At 41.6% G+C, this 21,278-nt stretch overlaps 1 protein-coding gene across 1 annotated transcript in view; it reads right to left on the bottom strand.

The window, feature by feature from the left end:
- LOC140725390 (heparan-sulfate 6-O-sulfotransferase 1-like) overlaps positions 1 to 19,119 on the bottom strand; it is a 336,441-nt gene extending 317,322 nt beyond the window's left edge. The window contains exon 1 of the mRNA XM_073040808.1: positions 17,913 to 19,119. Within this exon, the coding sequence (XP_072896909.1) occupies positions 17,913 to 18,433 (521 nt within the window). The 5' untranslated portion in view covers positions 18,434 to 19,119. The remainder of the gene's footprint in view (positions 1 to 17,912) is intronic.
- Between the last annotated feature and the right edge of the window lie 2,159 nt (positions 19,120 to 21,278).

Consider the following 21,278-nt stretch of genomic DNA (forward strand, 5'->3'; position numbering starts at 1 on the left):
AGACTCATGGATCCATGTACATGGATTATCAAAATGGCTTGAGTGAGGAATTTAAAGGAATGCTATCCTTTATAAATGGAAGATTGAATATAGGGACAATGAAGATATTTCACAGCACATCCTTGTAAGAAGACCAACACAGTACAATGAACAATTAAGAGTACCATGTCTTGAAGAAAAGGACATATTGGGAAACAGCTGAGATATGGTTCTGCCAGGATGATATTTCGTTTCCAACAATGATGGCTTATATGGAGTTTAAGAAGATAGATATACGAATGCCCAGAGAATGGAGGGATAATGCATCACGTACAAGAATAAAAGATTAAGTTTCATTTGACATTTTGTTGGGCACAGACTGCCTGAAGGGCCTGTTCTGTACTGTGCAGTTCTAGGTAGATAAATTAAGATAATCTTTAAAGATGAAGAGGCAGATAGCAAGAATTCACTCCCATTGATGGGAAATCTAGTGTTAATGTTAAGTTTAAAATTAGAACAGGCTATTCAGAAGTGATTGGGAAACGTTTGGAAATGCCTACCCTGACAACCTCCTGCTTTTTTCCACAAATGCTAGTTCAATTGTTAGCTTTAAATCTGATACGGACAGCTGGCATATTAACTGAAGGTACCAGGGATAAAAGAGACAGACATGTAGACCAGTTACATATTGATAATGACCTCACTAAATATAGGAGTTGCATAATGCAAGTCGTACATTAAGAGTTTTATGGACTTTCCTCTATTCTTACGTCCAGTTACATGCCCGTTAGTTAGCATTGGCTGGCACCCAAAATGGGATACACAAAGCAGGTATAGATATTACTTCTCTCTCATGGCCCGAGCTGGCTTTGAGCACGATTCCCCCTATTTATTGAATCCTTCTAATTCCCCTTCTGGCAAAATTAGTGAGGGGGAGGAGCAGCTTGAAAGAGACACCTAAAATAGATAATTTAAGCAGTTATATATTTAAAAAAAATCCTCAAGCTGAATTCCATACCCCACTCACTCATTATTTCAAGCTCACAACAAAACAGACCCTCTCCAAGAATAATCTCAAATTACCGTAGATTCCGGATTTTAAGCCGCTACTTTTTTCCCACATTTTGAACAGCTTTGAACTTTGCGGCCAATAATCCGAAGCGGCTAATGCATGATTTTTTTCATGCCGCCTCGTAAACATTTTGCCTCATAACAGTAGACCAATAAAATTGATGAGTAGTTCACAGAGGTCCAATGAAATTGTACGATAAATCAAGCGCACTTTCACAATTAAATTATTGTAAATCAGTCATTTGTACTCACCCTCATCAACATGGAAAACACTCGAAGCATTGTGCTGCCTACTTAGTTTAAACTATATTTGTTTTCTGTACTACATCGCGGGATGCTATGACGTCACACCCGGTTTCGCGGTGTCTTGTGGGAAAATGCCGGTTTGCGATGAAACGGGACGGAGGGAGGGAGCGCATTACGCGAGCGGCTTTGGATCTGAGCGAAAACGCTGCTTTTAAGTTAAAGGTGATCAATAACTTTTCCTGGTAGGCTGCAATATATATATTTTTTTACCAGTCGTTAGGAGATATTGGAATGTTGTTCAGTAAAGAAGTATACGCAACGTATATTTAAAAGTAGCCGCGTACGGGCACGGTTCGAAAAAAAGCATTTGCAATATGTATTTGTTTTTGTTACCATATGGATTTAATTAAAAGTTAAAAAAATCCTCACGTGTAATATCTTTCTGTGTAAATATCTCATATTACAACGTGGCACACCTGCGGCCGAAAATCCGGTGCGGCCTAAAATCCGGTGCGGCCTAAAATCCGATGCGGCCTTTACAATTAAAAAATTGATTTTATTTCTAAAATTAGAGCCAGCGGCTTTTAATCAGGTGCGCTCTGTAGTCCGGAATCTACGGTAATTATTTCTCATGATATAACGATGCAGTTCCCCAGCTCTCTCAGTCACCCTACAGCCAGCACTGTCTTTGAAAGCCAAGCTCGACATCACAATCTTTGAAGGATCTCATCCTTTCAGCTTTGGCTACAGCATGTAAAGTATGAACCTTGGTCCTTGACCTCGGTTTCTTCATTTACAACAAAACACTGGTTTTGAAGCCTGTGACCTTGCCATTTTGCTCATGTGACACTTTGCTTGCCTGGATCACCGCTGATGCCTTCCTTTCAGCTACTTCCCATTAACATTGCCCCACAGTTTTTCAGCCTGGTACATTTAAACTGACAACTTGGGGCAACTTTAAAAGAAACATTTCACTGCTGATGTTTTCCAGTCACGTTTGTGTTGTTTGTAAAACTACTAAAATCACAAGCTACAAATGAACTACTGCATTCCTGATTCATTAGGATCCATTTATGAAATCAAACCACTCTCTTCACAACTTCAACAGTTATGGCCACAGAACGGGCAGCTGCACCTCAGTCAATAGGGCAAGGTATTTTCTGATTTAGAATGAACTTGCAGGCCAACTCCACCTCACTTCCTTTACACAGTACCACTAGTCCAAGAACAATCCCCTCCAACACTGTGGAACAGGCAAATTCTGTCTGTGACTACCCCTTGAGAGTAATTCATGGTTAAGTTGAAGACAAGTACACTATAGCTTTCCCCCCTAAAAAAAAGTGGGTGCACAGCTGTTATACATTTCCAGAGAACACAATAAATTGAGATAAAAATATTAGTGTTAATTAAATCGATCAGTAGAGTTTCTTTTTACATCAGTGATCATCAGATCTGGAAGAGGATTTGAAAATGGTTGCCATCATCACTGTAACAACTTCCATTTATGCGTTGATTTTAATCCAAAAGAAGTGCTCCAAGGTTTTAAACACAATGAAATTGCTCCAGAACCCTTGCAGGAAGGTTATCCAACAAAGTGAAAAGGCAGCAGAGTGTCACAAGATGAGCAATAGCTTGGCTGGATACGAAGCGTTAAACTGTGCCTTAATGGAGGAACGATAGTTGAGAGGTGAAAGGTTTCAGAGAGGGAATTGCAGACTTTAGGCTTTAACGGCCAGAATCACAACTGCTGGTGTTGGACAATGAAGTGCAGGACTGCTCAGGATGTCCATATTGGAAAAGATCAGACATACCAGATGGTTTTAAAAAGAGATCATTGCAAAGGAAAGGAGTGAGGTAACTAGAGGATTCGAAAACAAAGATAAGAATTTTAAAAATCTAGTTACTGCTTAACAGAGAAAAAGTATGGATCGGATGAGGGGAGATGGATTAACAGGAGGTGAAGGAAGTCAGGACATAGAAAGAGTTTTGGATGACCTCTACTTTATGAAATCTAGAACAAGGGGAGCATTAGAAGAGTTTGTTCTACAAATAATAAAGGCATTGAGGAGTTCATTTTTTCCCCCCAGCAGTGGCTCAGCTGAGCCATCGTAAAAATGTCGAAGCCGACGTCCAGGATATTGTATTCAAAACTCAGCCCTACAGCAACTATCGCACAAATAGGACATGGGCTGGTCAGGTTCAGACAGTTCCCATGAGGATGTATTCAGTGGCTCGAAGATAGAATTTCACAATAATTACTTGGAAATTTCTGCTAATCCAGCATCAAATGTTGAACAATAAGACTCAGAAGACCAACAAGAAAGATGGTGAATGGGTAAATTTGTGTGACATCATGAGAATTTTGGAAACCAGATGATGTTATCAAGGGATGGCATGTTAATGTGAAATAGTTGAAAGGCTCTTTGGGAGAGGTGGGAGGAAGTCACCCATGATAATTACACAGCATGGCACAGTAGGACTGTGCCTCACAGCACAGGGAATCCAGGTTTAATTCTAACTTGAACATTCTTACAAGTCCTCCAGTTTCCTTACATTTTTAAATACCAGCTGGTTGGTTGGTTAATTGCCCTGAGAGTATGTGTATGGTAGAATATGGAAAGGGCAAGTACATGGAGAATAAAATTAGTTTCGTGTAAATAGGTGCTTGGTGATAACAGTGGTTACAGTGGCTGAGAGCCTGTGTGCATATTGTATGATTCTGAGTCCACAACTCAATGAGACGAGGGCCTAGAAACAATTATTGGAAATTCTTTGGCTGCTGGATAGGAAAGATTGAGACTGGGCAACTGAAGGCCTATCCAGCTGAACCAGGATGGAGAAAGATTGGAGGACAATGCTATCTGCAGACAGATCCAGAAGGGCAAGGTTGGAGAGATTACTTTCGACACGTTCACACGTTCACACGTTCACAATAATAGTTCACGTGGATCACTGTTATTTTGGTATTGTGGCAGGGAGGAACTTTGACTTTGGGATTTAAACAACAGTCCCAGACTAGCACATATTCAAGAAGTCACAACACGTTCAAAAACAAGAGAAAAGGGGATGTTGGGCAGGTGGTTGCCAATGTGGAAGGGCACACAATGAACACAAAATGAGTGATGATAGCAAAGATGAAAGTAACAGCATCAGTGAACAAAAAGGAGGAATTACTGATGTCATGACCTCAGCCCCCCTCCTTTGTGAGAATCGCAAGAGAGAGAGAGAGCCTTACGGTTTGGAATGTGGGCTGGTCGCTCAACAAGACAAAAGCCTCGGACATAGCCATTGTCTTGGGAGACACCTTTGTGGGATAAGGAACTGGCCTACGTGCAAAATCTCAGGGCAATGTGAGATGGGTGATGGGGGAAGGATTGCCTCGCCCCCCCACCCTGATGGACATCTACAACCCTGCCAGTCCAGATAAAAGGTGGGCTGCCGAGGCGGGGCGTGAGACGCACCAGAAGACACGATAGAAATCCTGTGACAGCGTTTTGATAGCAACAGCCGGTGGTGGGGTTCGTGTGCGTCTTTTCCTTGCCTGGGATTGGCGACCCCACAACGGAAGAACGGCTTAGCTACAGGGGAGGCCACAGATGAGCGTTCATTCCCCCAACGAGGCTCCGACAAACCGAACTCCTCCAGGATGGAAAACCGGTCGGGTAACTGTTTCATCCCCTCTCTCTCTCTCTCTTTCTAACAAAAGTGCACCAACGCGACACCACAACGACGGCAGCTGGTGGAACTGCAGTGACCGCAAAAGACTTTTAGATATCCAGTAAACAATATATATCTATATTACCCCTAGACAACGATAGAGCTTATTTCTGATTGATTATTACTATACCTGTGCTTTAGATTGAGTTGTGACGACGTTTATGATCTGAATGTTTTGTATTAACCATACGTTTGTGCCCCTTTATAAATAAAACGTTTGAAAATAGTAGCATCGGGCTTCAGCGGACCTATCTATCTTTGCTGATAAGTCACCCGGTTACTGGGGAACGTAACACTGAGTGGACAGTAGTCCATTTGGAATTGGGTTGAAAGGACAAGGAACATGTCTCATGCTCTCAAGTGTCACCTTGTGAATGAGGAGGAAATTCAAAGGTGCTTGTTCAGTACAAAAACTTGGAGGCTCTGATGGAGGAAGTCATTCATAAATTTGATTTGGTCGACTTAGGGAAAGAGCAGTAGAGAAAATGAATGTAATCTCACTGATAAAGAATTCTTTGAGCTCCTTGCACTTGTGATTGAAGGTGAGAACAGATGATAAGTGGGACTGATTTAAGAAGATGATTTGTAATGGAGAAAAATTACAAAAGGATAATATTAGATTTCATGACGATACTGGAATATTGAGTACTGGTTAAATCGTAAAACTTACTAGCACCAACAGACTTTTAGACCAGAGCGTGAGCACCACAATAACAGTGTTAGTGATTACATTGGGGAGTTTAAAAACACATCAACTTTCTGATAAAGTGGTTATGGAAAGACAACATTTAATTAGAGGTGTCACATGAAACTAAGGTAATTGTAAGTTGAATTGCATCTTCAAATATTTACAAGCAGAGTCACTTTATTTTTAGAACCTATTCAGGGACAACCATTGAATCCATCAAGTTCATACTCCCTCTCCAGAGAGCTAGTCTGTCAGGTCCATTTTCCTGATTTCTCATGGACCTACAAGCTTATCAGACTGAGATACCCAGCCACCTGCCTTTTAAAAACGTGCCTTCACTTCCACCACACTCACAGGCTTCAGGTTCAAGATCTTTTCGCCTCATAGTGCACATACAAAAACAAAACGTTCTGTACACCATCGCATCCTTGCACTCGCACTCTCCTACATCAAGTCTTAAATCTATGCCCCCTACTCTTTATACGTTATTCTAATGAAAATACATTTTCTTTGCCCACTTTATATAAATCTGTCATAATTTTTACATCTCCGATAAATCTTCCCTCAATCTCCTTTGTTTCCGGGAGATCTGCTCCAGCTTTACCAAATTAGCCACGTTGCTAAATTCCCTTATCCCTGGAACCATTCTGGCACCTGCAGCCTCTCAAGGATGCACGTCATTCCACCACTGAGAAGATCTGCGTCAGAAATAATAATCTGGTTGTGCTAAGCGGAGAAAAACCTTCAGCAAACATTCTTCTACAAAAGCCCACCACACAACTCAAAGGTAATTCAAACTAGAATTTAAAAGGTATTCCGAAACCAGCACTGCTCACTCTTCCATTGAGATTTGAAGTGTGGAGTGCTGGATTTACTGAAGTACTTCTCTTTCTACAGGAAATACTAAATGAGTTAAAGAAAGGACTTTCATTCATTTCATAACCTCTGGATGTCCCAAAGCACTTTGCAGATAATGAAATACATTTAACATGTTGTCTCTATTGCAGGAGAGAGGAATACTTTACATACTGGAGCCTAGCCAGTAAAAATAGTAAGCCCTCAAAACTTATTAGAATATGCATGCTCTGTGCAGTTATTTTTTTGTTGAAACATTGCTCAACCATTATTTCAGCGTTTTGGTTGCTCCAAGCAGGGAAGTTGGCCCAGCTGTCCCAAACTTCAAAATGAGCTGAATCTGAGATAGAGTATTCCTCCCTCTGTACTACAGATGATATACTTGATCTGGAGTTAGTACTGATTTACAGGGCTGATTCCTGGAATGAGAGATTGCATGATAAAAATTAAGAGTTTAGTAATGTTAATGAATCATCTATGGTTCTGAGAGGAATTGAGAGACTAACAGCTAACAGCCCTCTTCCCCTAGACGGGATCATCCATGAGAAGGAGATTAGCTTCAAAGAATTGCTTTTTTTTAAAAAAAGTGCTGTAAATCTTTACATTTTGCTGCCTTGGTGGGACACAGTTGCTTACTGCACATTGAGGGCTGAGACATACAAACCTTTTGGCCATAAATATGATCAGGGAAAAGGGACAAAATGTAGTATTGGTATTGGTTTATCTTTGCCACATGACATCTAAAAAAAGACAAACTTCTATAGCCGTGTGCTGGAGACGATATTGACTGGATGCATCGCAGTGTGCTATGGAAACACCAATGCCCTTGAACGGAAAACCCTACAAAAAGTAGTGGATACAACCCAGTCCATCAAGGGTAAAGCCCTCCCAACCATTGAGCACATCTACATGACATGATGTCGCAGGAAAGTTGCATCCATCATCAGGGACACCCACCACCCAGGACAGGCTCTCCTCTCGGTGCTGCCATCAGGAAGAAGATAAAGGAGACTCAGACTCGCACCACCAGGTTCAGGAACAGTTTCTGTTACCACCCCTCAACCATCAGGCTCTCGAACCTAAGGAGATAACTTCGCTCATCTTTACTTGCCCTATCATTGAAATATTCCCATAGCCTATGGACTCACTTTCAAGGACTCTTCATCTAATGTTCTTGAGATTTATTGTTTATTTATACTATTGTTTCTTCTTTTTGCATTTCCACAGTTTGTCGTCTTCTGCACTCTAGTTGAACATTCTAGTTGGGCAGTCTTTCATTGATTCCGTTATTGTTATTATTCTATAGATTTATTGAGTCTGCCCACAAAAAAAATGAATCACAGGGTTGTGTACGGTGACATATATGTACTTTGATAAGAACATTCACTTTGAACAAGATACGGTTGAAAGGTTAATTTGTGTGCCATTCAGGCAGATCAAACCAGTACAAATATATCGAAGTCATAAAAAGAAAACAAAATGCAGAATATAGCCTTGCAGCTACAATGAAAGAGCAATGCAGGATGACAAATAAAGTGCAAGAACTGTGATGTTTTACACTTGTCGACCAAGAATTCATCTTTAACTTATGGAGGTCCGTTCCAGAGTCTGACAGCAGCGGGATAGAAACCATCCTTGAGACTGGCAGTATGTGCCCCTCAAGCTTTTGAATCTATCAGATGGGAGAAGGGACAAGAGAGAGGGATATTTGACTATGTTAGCTGCTTTCCCATGGCAGCAGGGTATAGACTGAATCAAAGGAGGAGAGGCTGAGTTCACAACTCTACAATTTCTGTGCAGGTTCAGCCAGGATCTTAATGAAGGATGCCACAAGCTTGAGGGGCTCTCTCTCCGACCCATTTCTATTGGTTCTTAAATTTTGAAAAAGAAACGCTCTCAAGCATGCAGGTTGCCACGTAGTAGTTCTGAGCCACAGCTCTGAGGAACAGCCTAAAATAATGGTCAACACCATTGCAAAAGGCAGCAAAGCCTTTACTAAAAACAACAGCAGTAGTGTACATCTCCATTTCTGTTGTGGTGAAGTAATATTTATTCCAGGCTACTTGCAGTATTACAGAATACACTACATCGCCTCATCAAGTGGCTACTTGTGAGAAGAGTCTACAAAATGTGGAAAAACAGCTATGCTTTAAAAGCAGTGCTCAGTAAAATAAGTCAGCCATTACTGAAGTGGCTATTACTGCCTTTCACCACATCACCTTCTTAACAGGGAAGTAAACATGCATTATAGAAACATAGAAAAACCTTCAGCACAATACATGCCCTTCAACCAACAAAGCTGTGCCGAACATGTCCTTACCTTAGAAATTACCTAGGGTTACCCACAGCTCTCTATTTCTCTAAGCTCCATGTACCTGTCCAGGAGTCTCTTAAAAGACCCTTTCGTATCCGCCTCCACCAGTGCCAGCAGCCCATTTCACGCACTCACCACTCACTGCATTAAAAAAAAACTTACCCCTGACATCTCCTCTGTACCTACTTCTAAGCACCTTAAAAAAAATGCCCTCTCGTGCTAGCCATTTCAGCCCTGGGAAAAAGCCTCTGGCTATCCACACGATCGATAACTTTCTTCATCTTATATGATGTGAAATGTGTTAACTGAGCAGCAGCAGTTCAATGCAAAACATAATTTTCATCATTACACAGAGAAGTATGTGGGAAAAATAACAATATACTTGATAACAACATGTTACAATTATTAATTCATGAAAGTGATGATGATAAAAGGATCTATCATTTATCTAAAATGTGGGGGGAAAGAATTGTCGATGTTTCGGAGTCGAAATCCTACACCAGGGTTACTCTAGGTTCCAGAAACTGCCTCAAGCAAGGAGAGGCCAAAAGGGCAGATTTACAATAATCTTAATTTCAGATATATTCTCAAAAATCTTGTTTTTTATTGTTTTGCCTTCAGAATGGATGCCCGAATTACAGCTTCTGATTTATGAGCAGAGATACTTCCGCAATGAAGAGCATGGAATCGTTACATGCGGAAAGAGCTGTTATTAATACCATCACTTCATTGATGATTAAAATTTCATATTAACTCTCCGCCAGTTGGCCTTCAGATACGAGACTTGCTCTAAGCACAAATGGACTGCTGCTCACACGCCACGCTGAGGAATTAAACAGGATTTTACTGCTTTCCAATTAAATGTTGAACTCCCAGGCTACCAAAGTGGATGCAAAAGAACCCATGAAACCAAAACACACCCATTTGTGCGTGTGCGCATGCTCGCTATTATATCCAAAAGATATTTGGACAAGTACATGGTTGAGAAATGTTTAACGGTGTTGGGGACTGAACATAGTGAGCTGGGCTGTAGGGCCTCTTTCTATTACTCTATAACAATGAGGAGGAATGGCTTGATTTTCAGGGTTACAGTTATCCCCCATTCATTCGCACTGAAACAGATTGAATGTACATTTATTCCACCTTATGGAAACTTGCCATGCACCACCTTCAACACAGAATATTGCCCACAAAGACAAGGGTTGCCTACAAAGGCTGGGTGGTACCAAGGTGCGCTGAGTTTAGTAGCACCTCAGGATTATTCCGTTTTTCTTCATTCTGAATAGCAAGAGTCCAAACTTAAATGCCTGCCAAATGATTCCATACCAAGGAAGCTCCCAACTTCCGCTTGAGAATTTTTGCCACAAGACGACTCCATTTTCTTTGAGAGAAGTTAGGTAGATTTTCACATGAAATTATGTCAGTGACACAAACAGAATATTATCTAAAGGATTTGTTAATTGTTGTTCCCACTGCAACATCATGAAAATAACTGCACATAATGTTATAACTATTGCTGAAATTAGCAATTCATTACACAGATGTAATTCCAATGCCGTGGTCCAGTAACCTAGGACAACCTAGCAGAGCCAAAAATAACATCAATCAGCATTTGACCTTGGCAAGTTCCAAAAACTTTACATTTGATCCCCAACCAACTTCAGGTACAGGTATAGCATGATTAAAGAAGAGAATGATTCTATCCTATTCACCTCCAGCAGGCTGATGGCTTTAAAAACAAGTGATAATATTGTTGACTAATCATGGTAGTCAAATCAGTAATAGTACTGCAAACCTAAATACAAAAGTAAAACACAGTAATGGAATCTTAGGACACCATAAGCCCAAAGTCACAGGTTCAGTCCGCCATGTCTTATATATCTCAAGAGCAAAACTTTCTGTACCCAGTCGCACTTGCACGGACAGCTCAATTCATCATCGCCGTCAGCAAGAGGTCCACACCCAGTGATGCTTCACTCCGCTGAAAGATGTCTCAGATTGCTCTCCACAGCCACTAACCAATGACTAAAACTGTAATATCCATCACACTGTTGGATGTTTCTCTACAGATCAGGCTGACGTGTTACCAAAAAGAAATCAACTGCATTACACCTACTTAAATCTTGTGTGCAGCATTGTGTGTGGCATTGGAATAAATATAAACAGGAACTGAGCAAACTGCAACAAAATGAGAAATGGAATATTTCACAATCAATATTTCAAATGCAGCTCCATGCTGATGCTGTATGCAAGGCTTGAGAAGCTGACGAACAATGCTCCAAATTTGAATCCAGCTAATACATGGAGCTTTTTAATTAACAGGTTGAAATGCCAGGACCTGCTGATTTTAACTGCTTAATGCAGCTATGAAGCAATGCAGTTAATGGCCTGTTGAGCTGCGTCATGAAAATATACTGTAATGCTGCAACTAGGAATTAATATCATGCGACTGAGAAAAGGCACAATGCAGTGATTATTCTCAGACGAACAGAAAACTACATTTAAATAACCATGGGAATTAATTTAGAAATTGCAGCAGCACTTGCATAGCTTATGATGCTCCCCAAAGAATCTCATGAGCAGGTGCAATCTTACCAAACTCAACTAAAAAACTAACTTTGCAATGAGATGTCCATTCAGTGACCAAAGAGGCCAGCAAATAGGATTTACCCAGAGGTGAAGCTGAACTGTCAATCTGCATCACTTCTTTGTCCAGGGTACAATAAAATGACAAGAAACACCTTTCTGAACCACATTAACAGGATGACCAACACTACAAGTGTGTTACTGTTATAATTCTTAGACACTGGGGGCCATTTAATTATTGGAATGGCAAAGGTGCATTCTTGTGGATTAGACAATAAATCAGGGATCCAGTTGCCTTTTCAGATGGGCACAAGATTTTCCCATGGACTATTCTGTGCCTGATATTTATCCTTCAGTCAACATCACCAATAAAACAAATTATCTGATAATGATCACATTGTTCTTTGGGGGTGTTGAGCATGAGGTGGCTGCTGCATATTCCACATTGCAATAATGATTATATTTCAAAAGTGCTTCATTTGCTGTAAAGTGCTTTGTGGCATCCAGAGATTATGAAAGACACCACAGAGGCAAGATGATTGTTAACCGTTTCCTGGTATGAGAAACTTGCATTACATTTCGATCCATCTTAGGAGTTCAAGGCAATGTGATTTTTAAGCCTTTTTAAAAAATTTGTTCTGAGCTTCAAAAGATGCAGGGATGGCGACAAGGTAGGAGGTGGGAGTTGGGTGGGGGTGGTTAGTGAGGGAGGAGAGGGAAGAAGGCAATTAGTTAATCTAAATAGACGAATCCACTATTCACCAAAATAAACATTCATTAACTCTCCCACCACTGTTTACATTTGGGTTCCTTATCTCCAAATAATGCTTAAAGTCAATGTAGAAAATATATTACGTTAATTCTGTGGAACTTCTTGATTTTGTTACTCTCTGCACCTTGTTTGCAAATGCAGAAGTAGTGTGACATTTCATTAAACAAACACTTGCAATGGAAATAAATTGGGGAAGAAGGTAAAGGTTAAATGACCTCTTAGTTTAGTCACATCTGGCTTCCAGTGATGCACTAGGGCATTAGTTGATCATTAGATTGCATTGCATTATAACCTGGGATACAGGCTTACAATTGTGCCAGATTTTATGGTGTTTGCAATCTACCAACAAGCTCCACGGATTTTAATTGCATTTTAACCTCACACTCCCAAATATTATACATTGTTCATTAAAATGTTAAAATCGAGAGGGCTCCCTATAATACCTTAAAGGAGCACCAACTCCTTATAATGAGAAGGTGCCATTATTTCACTAAGACTGAATAGTCCAAAATTCACTTTTATTAAATCAGTTCCCATGACCTTTTCCAAAGCTTTGAGAACATTACATCATTACAGACATTTTCCATGAAAACCAGAAGTTTACATGTCCTTCTCATGCTTCGTAGATTGGGGGAGGGGGGGGGGGGAGAAACCAATTGTCACAAAGCCATACAACGTGGAAACAGGCTCTTTATCCTCCCAAGTCCCCAATGATCATCAATTCATCCACACTAAACCCTCAGAAAAATGAGAAGCTATCTTATAGAAACATGTAAAATTATGAAACTGATAGATATTGAAAGTCATTTCCACTGGTAAGTGACACAGGAACTAGGGGCCATAACCTCAAGATTCCGGGGAAAGAGTTTAGGATGGATACAAGAAGAAACTGCCTTTCCCACAGACTAGTGGATCTCTGTCCAGTGAAGCAGTAGAGGCCACCTCATTACGCATATTTAAGACACAGTTACAGTACATAGATTTCTGCATAGCAGGGGTTAATTAAAGGTTATGGGAAAATGGCAGGTTGCTGGAGCCGAGTCTATAACCAGATCAGCCATGTTCTTATTGAATAGCAGAGAAAGCTCAGCGGGCCAACTGGCCGACTCCTGCTCCCAGTTCTTATATTTCACTTTGTTCCCTATATATTAATACAGGAAATGTATGCATGTCAAGATCCCACAAACCAAAATAGAATTATGCCAAAGCTGCTTTTCATGTAATTTGACAGAAAGGTAAAGGTTCCCTGCAATATTGAAGGGGTACACTCCTCTTGTTCAAATATTGCCAATGGATTCTTTTTAAAAAGAGTCACCAAGATTCAAATTAAAACCCTAAGTCTTGAAATGGAACTGCAAAGTTCCCAGTGTCAAAGTATGACAACTTTGCAACCCAAAGTTCAATGTAAATTTATTCTCAAAGTACATACATACGTGTCAACATAGAGATTCAATTTCTTGCAGGCATTCACAGTGGATCAATAGAATCAATGAAAAACTGCAAAGATGGCCAAACATCCAATGTGAAAGTGACAGCAAACTGTGCAAGTACAAAAAAATTTTTAAAATAATTAGTAAGTAAATAAGCAAGCAATAAATATCGAGAACGAGTTGTAAACTTGCCGAGTAATCTATGAACAAGGAAATGGACAGCTATGCGAGAGGGAAGGATTACGGTAGATTGATTGTGGGCCGAAGGACCTGTGCTTTGCTGCATTATTCTGTGTTCTGTGTTCTATTCAGGCCAAGATTATGGTTATTTGTTTAGCTAGCCTCCCTACTGCTTTGTTATCTTAAAGATTTTCAGACTGCAACTGCAATATAACTTTTTTTTGTAGTGAAGGATGGCTGAGAAGAGGGCAGGAGGCTTAAAAAAAAAGTTGGTTATTGTATATTATTTCCAATAAACAGCCAACTGCAGGCAGATTTTTTTCCTCCCCAATGCAAACAAGCTGGTGACCTCAATGTACTCAAACAGATTTCAAAGCGGGTCTGCCCATAAGCTGATTACTGCACCACATTTCAATGATCCTATCACAAATTTACTGTGCATAATCTATTTTCTGACTGTTGGGCTCAAAGGTAAATTTGTTTACTTAGGGACTTTACAGCTTTTAAATAAAACAAGAATTAAACTGACTATGATCTGAAGGTAATAAGGCCGATATTTGCTAACTATTAGCAGTCATGGGTCTGTGAGCCGTTCAAGGTTACTGATCTGCAGTCTTTAAGCTGATAGCCCCTAGACAGCGGCCATACATTTAAATGTGTGGCTGATCAGCTTTTAATACACTCTACAAAAGTTACATTTTGCCTGTCCTTGAAGACTGCTGAGTCCGGGTACTCCAAAAATGGAGTTCATGATCTGGCGTACCATTAGACCTTTGAGTAGGGAGATGCAGTGCAGTTTCAACGTATCTCGCCATTTGCAGAAGGTACAGAAATGGCTGCAGCATTCACCATGGCCTGAAACTTCTTTCTTTTAGTGGAAGGCAATGGAGAAGAATATTGGGCATGTTATGTGTCTGGGAAATTAAATTAGAATTTCCTCTGATGTCAGTGTAAGGTCATATAAAATGCAAGTATTATGTATTAATTTAAAGGCCTGGAACTGGAGAGAACTTTTTTGGTTGAATCTGTTTAGCTCTGTAGTCTTCTCTCTCATCTCAACCTCTGGTGTAGCATAAATAATAAAACTGCTCAAGCAATGACTATTTTTATTTGTTTCTCCTCCCCATCTGCACCCCCTGCCCCCATTGCTTAGATGGCAGTTGGCCACTCCCCTGTTGGAATATCTGATCAATAAATCAACTGTTACTTTGCTCCCATTTAATCTAAGTGTCAAAGCTCTCATCTTTACAGCGTCGTCTCATTCCTGCCGGATCCAGGTGACACCAGGCACCCGCGCCGCTTGACCCAAACCTGCTGCCTCTTTTCATTTCAGTTGCAGTCCATTGTGGTGATTTCTCCTCAAATCAAAGGATTTAATCTATTCTGTTCACTCCAGTGATATCTCACATTTATATGGTGTCTTTAACCATGGGAAGTACCTCCACAGTATTCCTCGAGCTCCAATAGAACAGCGACATTAAGCCACATGTGGCCAGAGCCCTGGTCAAAGTGGAAGGTACTTTAAAGAGGGAGAGGGAGAAAGCTGGAGAGGCAAGTGCAGGCAATGCAGGATTTATGGCTTAGGTTTAAAGTGTAGAGCAATGAAAATGTGGGGGTGGGTGGCACCAGACTACAGTAACCTTGAAGAGTTACAGAGCTGAACAGTTACAGAAGGTCCAAGACAACAGGAACAAAGCCACTGAAAAAAAAGTCTATGAAAGGTTTTGAAAACAAGAATGAGAATTTTTTTTTTTAAAAAGCACAGCACCCCCTTACTAAATTACAATACCGATTCCACACCATTTTATATTAAATAAAAGGTAAAGGTCACAACAATAAAACAGTTGTCAAAGAGACAGTAAATAACCTGCAAAAGAAATAGCTCCCCTAATGGCTCCATCAGAAAACTGTTGTGTGGAATAAAGCCAAAAAAGATTAGGAAAATTGCAGATGCAATCCTCTACCTGTCATGGCTAGGCTAATCTCGGCTGAGGTAGCAGTAAGGACAACAGTTTCCTTTTAAAAAGAAGCTGCCACTGAAGCTGACAGGTTTGAAGCTGGCTTTAGGAATAAGGGTGGCAAGGAAATGGAGGGGGCTAAAGCTTTTTCCCCATCTGGGAAGTAGTTTAAAGCCATTTCTACTTTATATTTTTAAATAAATCATCTTTTCGGTGTGGTCTCACTCCTGCCAGATCCAGGTGACATCAAGCACTTGATCCAGTTGGCCCAAAAGCTGCTTCCTCTTTTCATTTGAATTGTAATCCATTCTATGGATTTCACAAGTATTTAAAATATACTGTTCATTCTAATAATATCTTACAGTTCCCATGGAAAGTACCTCACAGTATTTTTTAGGCAATGAATTCCACATTGTTTTGGACAATAAATACACGATCCAGTTGGCATAATTGAGGTTGAACACAATTTCAAATTTTGCAATAAGGCACAGCAAGTGATAGATGAAAACAAACCAGGCAATGAGGTATTAAATATGTAAAGCAAGGAGCAATTTCCAACCAGACAGAGCCTAACAATAATCTGCTGTATTAAAGAATAGATGAAGCCCATTGTCACAAGTATTGGTATAACCAGACGGATAGGAAGGTAACTCATCTGCATATGCCTATCCTCTGAGAGCAACCTTAAGCCAAGAGAAAAACAAGGAATGATTGAAAGAGGAATGGAAAATTACAGACAGTTCAGTCACAGACCAGTGGCTCTTATTGTGCTTTCTTTGGTATCATAAATCCAATGCTTCTGAAATGTCGTGGGACTTCTGGCACACTGGGACCCACCCACCTACACTGCCTAATGCATTTCACAGCACAAGTGTGTGTGTATTAAGACAGCCCTGCTGGTTACTGTCATTTCTTACTGCCCGGAGACTTTCCTTTGCACTTGTGAAGGAGACAGGGGGGGCACTGAGCATTCAGAAGCCTTACATCATAGAGAGTAGCGATTAACATCTTCAGGTGATTGGTGAATCCTCTGTAGGTGGTTGGTGGGAGAGCTGGATGGAGTGTGACTGGTGACCACCATCTTCTCAACGGAGGTACCCGGCACACTGACCGCAAGTTGCCCCACCTCACCCCAATATCAGCATCCATACGGAGACTGCCGCCACAACAGAGAGCAGTTTTTTTTTAAAAAAGGCATTCTTGATCCTTAGACTTCTGGCAAACTTGTCCCTTGCTAAAATGCTTCTCTGGCGCCTCCCATACCAAGGAAAAGGAAACAGCAAGCAAGTCCGTCTGCAATGTGGTATTGGCTCAATTGATATGGACGCAAATTCACACACAAACCCACTCAGGGGCAAACAATAATGCAGCGTTATATACTTTCAGTCGTGACACTATTAAACTGGCTGGCAACACAACACTGCAAAAGCACTCTCCCACCATAGCTCATTATTAAATAGATATTATGATGCCAAAACACTATTCAAAACCCAGGTTTCTTTTAGGGGGGAAAATCAGATTTTTAAAAATATCCTGGTAAGTACAGAGACATTTTGTTAAATTCTTTTATTAAAAGTGGAGCATTAGATGTAGAATCTCCAAATCTTGATGAAACCACAAACCCAGAGAGCAGAATATCCTAAACTGAATGGGTTATCTAATGTGCCACACAGCTGCAGAACTGGTAAAAGGGGGAAATGGGGTCGGTTCGGAGGCAGAGCAATATTATCCACTCATTCCAACGTTGGTTGAATGGTTTGTTGTTTTAGTCCTATGTGATAAGCCGAAGATCATGGCCTGGCCAATTCACTTAATTTGAAGTCCGTTTCCCAATTACGTGAAGGCACCCTTTAAAGTTTGACCATTTACATGAGGGGTAGGGGACAGCCGAGAGGAGACGCGGACATTGAAACTGAACATCCAGTGTATCAAAGTAGAACTGCTGGTAGTTACCAAAGGTCGGTGACCTCAAGCGTTAACTCTCTCTCTCTCTCCCTCCCCAACGATACAGCCAGCGTTTTCAGCATTCAGTTTACAATAGCACTGCTACCGTATGGAAGACAGAGAGAGAGAGAGAGAGAGACAGAGAGGGAATTTGTGAAAACCTTAGACTTACCTCGAAGTTTTGTTCTTGTTTTCCTTCTTGTTCAGTACTCCCGGCACACAGTTGGTGAGCTCAGTCCAGTCAGCGTGTAAGCCGCAACTCCAGCCAGTGGAAAATCTCGAGAAGAGCCAGGTCTCCTTGCGGTTAGGTCGGTAGCAAGTACATTTCTTCTGGCCCGGCTTGCACTCGCAGGGCACCTCCAGCTTGACGTTTTGCACCAGGTGCCGGCCAAACGTGGTGCCCCCAGTTTTCTGAATGTGCAGAAAGACGATCACGTCGTCCCCCTTGATGTTAAAATCCACAGTCCTCTCCAGGTCCAGCACTGGGAAGTAGTATTTCTTCACGTAGTGTGGGTCGGGGGTAGGGAAAATATCCACTGATTCATCTTGTTGGAAACCCCTGGGTCCCGAGATCCTACAGTTGGTCCCAGGGCAAACGTACTGGAAAACGATCATCATGAAAATTGCGAATCCGGCAATAATCAGAATAAATTTGTTGGTCCTTTCAACCATGTTCTTTACAGTGAGCTTCATGGGTTACCATCTCACTGAGGAGATGCAGGGATGGCTTTGTAACAAACGCTTCCAGCTGGCTGACAAATACTGAGGTGCCTTTTTTTTCCTTTTCCTTTTCGGCGGTGGAGAATAGAGTAGGAAGATAATCAAACAGCCCTCCCCCGGCGTGGCCAGGGCTGTGATGCGTTGGTTACAACGTAGCTGAAAGTAACCAGAGTGAAACTGACCCGGGGGCTCGCCTGCTGAAACTGACGAAGGCTGCGGCTAGCCGGCTCGGTGACACTCACTCAACACGTAGACACACGCACACAACTTGCACACCGACATCCACATCGCACCGCCGCCTCTCGGACCGCTTCCTCCTCCAATGGAACTCCTAATACCACCATCACCATCCTTCTCTGCAATCTGAGCCCAGCATGCACAGCGGCCACACTGCTTTCCAGCCCGATAGGGAAAATAGAGAGAGAGAGAGAGAAGGAAGAGGTGGGGGCAGCGAATTGCACGTAAAATCAGTTTGGTTGCGGGGCACGCCCGCACACGAGTTGCCGAGAACTACACGCTCTGCGCGTCCCGGTAGCCGATACCTCGCCCCGGCCAAGTCCCGTGGATTCTGCCCGGCGGCGAAATCCCCCCCTCTCTCTCTCTCCCTCTTTCGCCCGTGCACATAAAGCCAGCTGGAAGAAGTACGCGGAAACAAAAGCGGAATAAAATCTCCTATTGACAAATCCTGGAAACGGACTTTGCATTCCCCAACACCATGTGCTAACGCCGATTTTTTTTTAAAAAGCGACCGGACGATCGGATCTGAATTAAAATCAGCAAGTGTTCTTAAACGAAAGGGAGTCAGCGTTTTTACTGGCGTTTCTCTGAGGTGAAATGCCAACTGCAAATTTATTCTGTGTCGACCGGCGGTGCAGCAGTGAGCTGCATTTATTTAGCGCCTGCAACAGCGGTTGCCAAACAAATTGACAACTTGCTGCTTAATGGGAATATTAGGCTAATGGGAGTCGTTAGAAGGAATAACTGAAGAGGCGAGGGAGCTTTGCAGGGGGAATTCTTGGGCTAAAGCTCGTGTCAGCTGACGGCACGGCGACCCGTGTGAGAGAGAGCCACTGGGATTCGGGGGATGTGTCAGGGAAGGGAAAATCTGGAGCACTCACTGGGATTACTGAGGAGGAATGATCAGTGTGCGTCTCCCACCCCACAGCACTGATTGATGTCTGTTTTTAACTGATATTTTTAAATGTCTTACTATATTTGCTGCACAACAGTTAGGATACACTAAATTTGTGAAAGGCAGAATATAAATAAGCGTATTTCTATTTAACATAAAAAATTATGTTAACGAAAAGACCAACTGACACCACCAGCATGTTCACTCCAGGTTAATGTCATAACGCCCATTAAGTTTACAAACCACTCTCATCTCTTCTCTCTGTACAACAAACCGTTTACTTACTGTATCTCTTTCATGATCACTACTATTGTTAGTTAATACAATCTCTCATTGCTCTCTCTCTCCATTTTAAGAGATTACTAGACAGGTGTATGGAGGAATTTAAGGTAGGGGGTTATATGGGAGGCAGGGTTTAAGGGGAAGCACAACATTGTGGGCCGAAGGGCCTGTACCACAGGTGCTGCCCAGAGTTCCTCCAGCAGATTCTGGGAAGTGCACTTTCCCATTGTGAACGTTGCCTGCAAGATAACACCATCAAAGCTGAATGGTTGGTGTAGTGGGAAAGCTAATCCAAAATCACAATTACCGCTCACCTCCAACAGCCACAGGGTTGTAACACTTGCATGATACACCCTCAGCTCCAATTAAATGATTGTTCCAAGGAATCAAATGCTTAATTTTGATCCTTTATTAGCAATCAGTAAGTGTACAATTAGGCATTATTGAGCGTTATCTCAGCACTTTAAGTGGTCAGCAAAGGTACAACCTCTGCCGGTCCCAAGCTATAAATAAGCAAGAAAACATAACTTATTCTCTTTGATTTTACTATGCCCCCACTAATGTGACTAGTTACTATCATCAAAGTGTTGAGTACAGATGGAATGTCATGTTGAAGTTGGATAAGACATTGATGAGGCCTAATTTGGAGTATTGTGTGCAGTTTTGGTCACCTACCCACAGGAAAGATGTAGACAAGACTACAGAGAAAATTTGCAAGGATGTTGCTGGATCTGGAAGTCCTCAGTTGCAGGGAAAGACTAAACAGGTTTGGGCTTTACTCCTTGGGATGTAGAAGAGTGAGAGGAGATTTGACAGAGGTATACAAAATTATGAGGGGTAAGTGCAAGCAGGGTCTTTCCACTCCCCACTGGGGCTGGGTGGGACTATAACCAGAGATCATGGGTTAATGGTGTATAGTTTAAGGGGCACATGAGAGGAAATTTCTTAACATGAGAATGTAGAACGAGCTGCTAATGCAAGTGGTGCGTACAAGCTCAATTTCAACCAGTTAAGAGAAGTTTGGATAGGTACATGGATAGTAGGCGTGATGGGGGCTATGGTCCCAGTGCAGGTCGATGGGAGTAGGCAGTTTAAATGGCTCAGTATGAACTAGATGGGCTGAGAGGCCTGCCTCTGTGCTGTACTTTTCTATGACTCCATGACTGTAAATATAACAAAGCTGCAAGACAGAATACAAAACAAATAGAGAACAGATACATGGCTCCTACAGCTGGCATGAGATATATAAAAATACAACAAGCAATAATTCACCCTAACCGTTGCTGTTGATGTGACTCACAAGCAACCCAATGAAATATTTTCATAGATGAAGAAAGCAAATAAAAAGCACTTCTGATGAAATTGTTTATCTTTTTACTGGATAATCTATGGCCTCATTTTATA

This window comes from Hemitrygon akajei, chromosome 3 (genome assembly GCF_048418815.1).
Source record: "Hemitrygon akajei chromosome 3, sHemAka1.3, whole genome shotgun sequence".
Taxonomy (NCBI): domain Eukaryota; kingdom Metazoa; phylum Chordata; class Chondrichthyes; order Myliobatiformes; family Dasyatidae; genus Hemitrygon; species Hemitrygon akajei.